This window comes from Otolemur garnettii, unplaced genomic scaffold (assembly GCF_000181295.1).
Source record: "Otolemur garnettii isolate 467f Iridium unplaced genomic scaffold, OtoGar3 scaffold00182, whole genome shotgun sequence".
Lineage (NCBI taxonomy): Eukaryota > Metazoa > Chordata > Mammalia > Primates > Galagidae > Otolemur > Otolemur garnettii.
Window position 1 is genome coordinate 2,279,951 of NW_003852577.1, and position 8,163 is coordinate 2,288,113.

General features: G+C 52.6%; 1 protein-coding gene across 12 annotated transcripts in view; it reads right to left on the reverse strand.

The window, feature by feature from the left end:
- MPRIP (myosin phosphatase Rho interacting protein) overlaps positions 1-8,163 on the reverse strand; it is a 167,978-nt gene that overhangs the window by 32,549 nt on the left and 127,266 nt on the right. For 10 of the 12 annotated variants that reach the window (XM_003800721.3, XM_012811981.2, XM_012811979.2 and 7 more), the window contains 4 exons: positions 5,933-6,074; positions 5,034-5,147; positions 3,019-3,075; positions 1,797-1,865 (listed from right to left, as the gene is read on the reverse strand). In XM_003800721.3, the coding sequence (XP_003800769.1) occupies positions 1,797-1,865; positions 3,019-3,075; positions 5,034-5,147; positions 5,933-6,074 (382 nt within the window). The remainder of the gene's footprint in view (positions 1-1,796; positions 1,866-3,018; positions 3,076-5,033; positions 5,148-5,932; positions 6,075-8,163) is intronic. The other 2 variants (XM_023507425.1, XM_023507422.1) reach the window with 1 other exon arrangement.

Here is an 8,163-nt window from a genome sequence, read left to right on the forward strand (position 1 = left end):
ACCACTCTACCCAGGGGGACAGCTTGAGGCTCTGTCTCAAAAAAAAAAAAAAAAATTTTTTTTATGGAAATAGGGTCTCATTATGTTTCCCAGGCTGGTCTTGAACTCCTGGCCTCAAGCGATCCTCCTGCCTCAGCCTCCCAATGTGCCTGGCTATGGCTGTTCTTTGATAAGTCAGTTTCTTAAAGGTCAACTGCAATGTGGAATCTGAAATCATATCAATTAACTATCTACTTTATTATATTATAACCCACTGTTCTATCCAGCCCTTTCAATGTACCTTTTAGCCAGGCACAACATTATGTGGATTGGTCACTTAGAGAATATTAAGTTATATACAGCTTCAAAATGTCTACATATTTCACATTTCAGATCAAAATATTAAGTCTGCTAATACCACCACCTATTTCATCAGGAGAGTCTGTAACGGGAAGTTCACAATAGTGAATATAAATCTTCCAAAGTTTTAATTTTTGCTTAAAAGCTCAAATTGTATCACTGGCAATGAACTCACTTGGTTCATTCTCATGAAAACATCTTCCAAATACCCAAAATGACAGACCATAGTTTGTCAGTTATTTTTTCAAGTAAAAGTGGTCCCTGAAGACGCTGTTGGTTCAGCTGGCAACTCACTCACACGGGCCCTTTCCCAAAAGATGAGCAGCACACTCTGGCATGTGGCCAAATTAACTGATGCCAACCTCTACCTTACATCACAGGGTGTTAAAAAGATGGGTATGCAAAGATTGAGACTTAATAAATCAGTAACTTTTCCTGCTCCATCAGATAATGGTATTTATTTGCTTATTTATTTAAAACAAAATAAATGCCATGAAGAATACTGTGACAGTCTGTTGCTATAGCCTTGACTATGCCAAAGAACCAGTACTTTTACCTGTTGCTGCTTTTGTACCAACAATATACATGTCAACACATGAAAAAAGCCAAAGCCATGTTAAGATTATGAATTTAGGCATAACAGTTCTCCTGAAAGGTCCCAGGACCCCTGGAGGTCTACCACCCACACTCAGATTGGTATTCTGTGCATACACAGCCAGTCACATATACCCCTTTACTCCTTATGCCAGATATCACCAGAGGCCCGTCCCCACCCTGTTCTGTCTTCATCACTGACAACTTCTGTCGTAAGAGCATACACATATATACCAACCCCGATGTAGGTACAAGCATATGGAGGCGGCTCGCCCAGGACAGACAGCCCGCTACTATGTGGGAGTACACTGAAGGGAAAAGGCAGAGATTGACTTGCCAAATGATCAGAAGAGATTTTTTTTTTTAATACGCAAAGAAAGAAGAGCTCCTTCTAGTCAGTCTTTGACCATTAAATGAATGCTGTCAAGGAGCCCAGTGAAGTTCACTCATCACATCCCATACCTGTCCAGAAGACAGGACAAAACTTAGTTCAATTTTTCCAATGACTCAATTCATCACCAAATCACTTTGTAGAAAAAAGCAAAACTGCTTTTGAGTTTCCAAATTCCAGTGTTTTACAAAGAACAGAGAAAACAAATTATTGTAGCATGTGCTATACCCTGCTGCCTGATGTAGCACCTGGCAAGAGCCCAGTACCACGACAGGAGAACAGCCACATAGACGTGACCCTGGGCTATGTTCACTTGCCACCAAACTATGGCAAGAAATCCATGGTGGCAACACAGATACCCCTCTCTAGACACACGAGGACTTCAGCCCAGAGGACAGCAGCAGCATGGGGACTCTGAAGTCCCTGGAGCCCTTCAGCCATCCCTACCACAGGGGCAAGGCCTAGCACTCACCTCCTCAGCCACTGAGTCCCTGTAGTACCTCAGGCTTTGATCGGCCAGGACAAACCAGTGTTTCTTCCACTAAAAGGTAAGAAAAAGACTCAATTCCCAAGCTCCAGGCAGTGTGCAGACTGTTCCTGGGCATACACAGCACAGGCCTGGGCACCTCCCAGAGCACAAGGACAACTCTGGGCAGGTGGAGTACAGAGGCCACTCCAGCCATGTGCAGCTGGGCATATCATGATCACAGGGAGCCCGCTGAACTGCAGCTTCTCTGGTGCACAGGCAGCAAAGACAGTGGGGGTGTCAGCTGCGAGCTCTCTGTGACTAGTGGTGTGGCTAGTGACCAGTGATGTACAGTCTCCTCAATCTCAACTGCAGACTACAGGGTGGGTCCATCAGAAAGGAAAGGTGGCTATGAACATGGCATCTCCACCTGCAGCTGGCAGCTTGTGAGCCACAGCCCTTGGTGGGCTAACCACAGGGGAAAAACTAACCAGCTAGAACCCCAAATGTTCATTGCGAGTAGCAAGGAGGGTAACTTGAGTGTTCAGACAAGGCCAAGGACATGTGATATAAAGGAGGGAGAAACAAAAGAGGCTCTTTTGGCACAGTGGCTCAGGAAGCAGGTGGGGAGTGAGGACGGGCCAAGAACAGGACCTTTGGGGCTAAGGACCCAGCAGGCCCCTCTTCAGGCTGGAAAGACTGGCCCTTCCACCATAAGAGAGCTCAAGGTGAGGCTGGCTGGTCCAGCTGCAGATGGCTCTTCCTGCCTGAGACTGATGGTAAAAACATATCACATGTGCTCCTCCCCAGGCTAAGGAGGCTGCCATGGCCCCTACAGAGCTAACGTACCATCTACTTGGCTGCCTTGCATGGAAACACAAGCCAGCTCCACAACCAGCTTTCTACATCCCTGGGGAAGCCTGAACCCTTTAGAGCTTTTAGGAAAAACCACCAGGTGGCGGGGTTAGTGTTGCAGGGGCTCCCCTGAAGCCAGAGGTAGAGATCTCCTGTGAGTAACAGGTAGGAAGCACCTCTGATCACTGCCCCCTGTGTGTCTGCACTGCTTTGCACAGGCGGGGATGTCAGCCACGGTCCTGGTAAACAGACAAGGGGTGTGCCAAAGGCCGGGGTAGAGCCAGCACTTAGACCCTAGTAGGGACAAGATTAGCCTCATTTGGCACCTACTCCCCAGCCCCCAGGGGTGAATCAAGAGTAACTGCACACTTACCTGACCATCCTCATATTGCTTAGTCAGCCAGCCTTTCTTGAAATTCAGCAGGTCAGGCTGAGAAAGGGGAAAAAAAGAATAGTTCAGAGGAAAGCATCGTGGTGTGCCCACCATGGGCAATGGGCATCTGATAGGAACAGCATCTCCAGACATCAGCAAAGGGTTTCTCCACCTGCCAGGCAAGCCTGTGCAGGCCCCCTCCCCAGAAGGTGCTGCCCATAGCCCAGTGGTGGGCTGGGGAAAGAAGGCACAGTCTTATCGCCTGAGATGAGTGGGAGCTGCTGGCCACCCTCAGGGGTCCCTACTCTGGCCTGCTTGGGGCCTGCTATGCAGGGACTGTCTTGGGACTGAGATCAAGCCTAGGGAGAGAGCTGTGCATCAATTCACATGAAGTGGAACGGCTGCAGGAACAGCTGAAGGGAGAGTCAGAAGGCCCTGAAGAGGACTGAGGAGCAGAGATGTGACTGGCGCTGAGGGAGCAGCAGTGCCAGCCCTGCTAAAGTCCCTCTGGGCAGTGCTCTATCAGGAGGAGGCTTATCTGTGTGTCTCCACAAGAACCAGAACAGCAGACAAGGTCATGGACCCAGGCTGGGGCACTGTCTCTCCAGATCCCTCCATACCCGGGCCCAAGGAGCAGTCTCAGAGACCATGTCAGGCCTGTCTGGCCAAGGTGCACAAGCACCACAAGGTGCTGCAAGCCAGGCCCCACAGAGACACAGGTCCCTCTCCTCTGGCCCCGGGCGCCACAGAGACGCAGGTCCTTCTCCTCTGGCCCCGGGCCCCACAGAGACACAGGTCCCTCTCCTCTCACCCCAGGCCTGACAGAGACGCAGGTCACCTCTCCTGTGGCCCCAGGAGTTCTCTACTTTTCTACAGCCACCCTGATCAGGAATTGGCTTTGTCTTCACATATTCCAAAGACCAAGAGGGAGTCAGAACAGGAAAGAAGCAGCAGGGCAGCTCCCCAAGCTTTTACCACACTAGTGCAGGCTGCTCTGGGAGCCTCTGCAGTGGGCTGCCTGTCTTAGGAGGGCCATGACTGGGCCCAGACCTAGACTGAGCATCAGCCCCTCTCTTGAGCCCTGTTTCAACCCCAGTTTCTTGTTGGCCTCCCTGGCCACAGCAGCTTGTGATGTTAGGACACCCCAGCCCAAATGACTGGGAAGGAGGACTGCACCTGCCCTCTCCGGCCACCCTCTCCCAACTTCAACATGTGCAGTGGCACTGACTGCTGCAAAGATGGCAAGACATGGGCCCCTGATGCTCTGCTGTCAGGGCCTGGGCCTGTGGCGGATGCTGGGGATAGCAGCTACCAGCTGAGTTAATAAACTTAGAGGAATTTCATTCAAAAAGTCTGATGTAAAAGCCCAGACTGAAGGCGAAACCAATGCTCTTGCTAACGTGCCACAATTATGTATCAATCTATGGCTGGCAGGCCCACGCTCTGGGGAGGTGAGAGGCCTGCTCTGCGCTGATCTGACAAAGATAGTGAAGGGCCACTCCCCTGACGAGGCTAGAGACAGCAGATGAGGTCAGAGAACCAAGCAGCCACCTTGCTTCCCAAGCTCTGACTGCACCCTGCTGCACCTCCCCTGCCACAGATCTGGGACCAGTGACAGGACTCGAGGCAAGGTCTGCTTTTTCACTGTGGCATGAGCCATAGAACAAGTTGAGCTCTGGCAAGATGCAGCTCCTACCTCCAAAGTGACCCCAAATGCACACCCCAACCAGAAGGATAGAGGACTGCTGCAGCCCCACTTCTCAGAGTCCAGATCCTCTGGGACCAGACTCCACAGGGACCTCCTCCTAGAGTGCAGGATGCCACATAGCCCCCAGTTTGGGCCCCAAATAAAGGGAAGAACCATAGAATGTTTTCAATGGCCTATGGGTCAGAGTGCTCACAAACACAAGGGATAGCTGGTGTGGATGCATAAACAGAAACAGACAGAAGCCCAGAGTGGGCAGAAGCAGAGAGCACAGTCTCCAGAGGACTCAGCACACAGCGTCCAGGCTCACCGTCATGGAGGGCTCCGTGGACCTCCTGTCCAGTGACTTGGCTCTGCGGTGTGGAGACAGGGGGGAAGCCGAGGCGTCTGAGAGAGGAGCTGTGGGGGCTTCACTGGTGAAGTCCTGTGGCAGAGAGCAGCTGCCATCAGCACAGCCCCGCACACTCAGGCAGGTGGGGGCAGTGAGCTGGGGTCATCCACCCCTCCAAGGGCTGCAGGGGGGGCCTTGCTCCCAGCAAGGGGTTGAGACCTGCCTAAGCCCTCAGTGCAGGCGTCTGGCAGGGCCAAGGCAGGACCTGTGTCTCAGGACACCCTAGTCATCAGAGCAGCTTTTCTTCTAGATGCCTGGCCAATGTCTCTTTCCTGGCCCCACCCCATCCTCCAAGCTTCTGGGGTTGCAGAAGGAAGAGCACTGGCTTAGTGGCAGCAAGCAGGCCTCAGATTGCACAGTGGGTTTGGGCACCTCATGAGCGAGAGAGTAGCCAAGAGTAAGATGCACTCCGACAAGGCAGGCTACAGAAGAGACGGACAGGTGAGTACCCAGGAGGGGCAGGATTTCAGAAGCTGAATCCACCTTATGAGCTAAGTGGAGAGGTGAGGGGCACAGTTGTGCTTGACAGAAAGAGGAAGAAAGGTAAGATAATCAGCTTTGCTATAGGGGTGCCTCAGAGGGGAAGACAGTGCTTCCAGTTACAACTGGGGATCTAAAGTGCATTAGAACATCCTTTAGCTGAGACAGATGAGGTTCTGACATGACGATGCAGAAGGCAGGCCCACCCCAAGAAGGTCACTAGGTGCTGAGGTCAGAGAGTGCAGCAGGACCACACCTCAGACCTGCGTACAGGGGACTTGAAGGCACATGGGGTCATGTGCTGACCGGACCTGAACCCCCCTGCCCCTGGAGCTCACCCGCTTCCTAGGGAAAACCCTCTTCTCGCTGCGGCCTTGGCGGGTGTCACTGGTGGGTGAGGGCCCTGCTGACATGTTGGTCTCCATGTGCTCTGCCTTCTCAATGTCCAAGGCCTCAAATTTTTCAATTACCTGGGACCTCCTGAAAGAGAAGATACAAGGTTGCTAACATGGGGATGAAGTCTCTCCACATTCCCAAATCAAGGAAGGGCTCCTACAGTCGACACCCTCACACCTCACCCACCACGCCAGTCCCCCACGCAGGCCTCCCTCAGCCTTGCCCAGGATGCAGAGCAGCACCACACTGAGGAGGCTTCTGGGCACACACCACTCCACAGCCTTCACACCCGCCAGGCCTGTGCTTGCCCTCTGCCCTTCATCCCTCACTGGAGGCCCTGCAAGCTCTGTCATGTTGACCATTGGACATTCACAAAGCTCAGCACCTGGCAACTTCTGAACCACAGGTATGATCGAAAGGCTACCACCACCACTTTGGAGGGATCAGCCTCCGTCCTCATCTCACTGCTCAATTATCACAACACAGCCCCCACCCAGGGTGCCCCAAATTTAGCAAGAAAAAAGCCCTTGAATTAACATTGTTTCTGCCGACAGTAAAAGACCAAATTAAAACAAAAACAAAGCAAGTTGATTTCATGTGAGAGGGCTGGCGGCCTCGTCAGGCTCCGACGGAGCTGAGATGGGGTGAAGCGGGTGGAGGAGGTGCGACGCCACACGGCAGCACAGCAGGAGAGGCGAAGAGGCAAGACCTGAAAGAAAACAAGGCTGGGGAATGAACAAACAGAAAAGCACTGCTTTCAAAATCAAATAATGGTAAACCAAAATTATCCAAAGGATTAAAACAGCAAGACCCAAGGTGAACACTGCAGAGGGAGAAAGATCATGATTGTCCCAGAGCAGCAAGGAGTCACCCTGTGGGGTCAGAACAAGAGGTAGGGCAAGGGCCTCGTGGCTGTGACATCCCCACACCAGAAGGCCAGCCCCTCCCTCACAGCTGAGGCCTGTTTTCATGTGGACACTGAGTTCTCCTTGTGGGGACAGTTCCACCTGGGATCTGGACAAGTGGCCAAAAGCTGAGGGGAAGTGGGTAAAGGTGCCCAATCCCTGAAGACTAGAATGTAACTCCACAAGAAGGAAGAGCAGAAATGAGCTCAAATCCTGAGACATCTACCCCTCCTCCAAAAGGCAAGTTTCTTGTCAGGGAGGTTAGCATAAAAACTGCTCTGCTAATGTCTTTTCATCACAGGAGGTAAATGGCAGCACCCGAAGACCCCCAGGCACTCTGCTGCCTCCATGTCAGGTGTGTCTCAAGAGAGTCTATGCCAGGCCAGCCTGCTGGAACTAGCAGTAGAGGTGAGTGGCTGCGGAGTACAGGGCAGAATGGAAGCTAAGGCAGCTGCCAGGGACCTTCAGAGACGTGCAGCCAGGTGTCTACCACATCCAACCACTGAGGTGTGTAGTGGGCAAGATTCTAGACCCTGGGGCTTTGGTGCCACCACTTAAGCATGAGGGCTTCTCCACTTAACTCTGAGGCCTAGAAAGCCCCAGGAAAGCAATTAGTGACTGTGCTGGCCCTGAAGCCCATGTGAATGGCATGCGGGGAGACCTCAGGGACCTAGGCACAAGAGGAAGGTACTCACTGAGGCTGCTCCACAGGGCCCTGGGGAGGCCCTGCAAGCCATAGGCTTGGGCAGCATCTACCTTGACTCACAAGGCAGAGTGGGAGTCACTAACTTGGTACCCTGAACATGGCACAAAAAGCAGATGCCTACACCGTGCAGGTCCCCGGCCTCCCAGGGTACTCATGCCTGCACTGAGCATGGGGCCAGGGTTGCAGGGGGCTGAACTTGCTGTCAGCCACCAATGGTCCAACCAGGCCATGGCCCCCACATTCGGCAGCCAGAGTGACCTGCCACCTAAGAAATACCTCAAAGCTCTGGAAGTCTGAAAACCAGACCCGCTGAAGCCAGAGATGATGGGGCTCTGACAGGATGGCCTGGGTAGACACAGCCTGGAAACTAGCCCCTTGGCTCGGCAGGCACCTGTGCCTCAAGCAACTAAGGTGCCAACAGCAAACACACCTGAGCTGGTTGGTCTGAATCCAGCCCCAGCATGCCAAACAACGATGGCCAAAAAATGTGACCAAAAAATAGCCAGGTGTTGTGGCAGGTGCCTATAGTCCCAGCTACTTGTGAGGTGGAGGCAGGAGAATC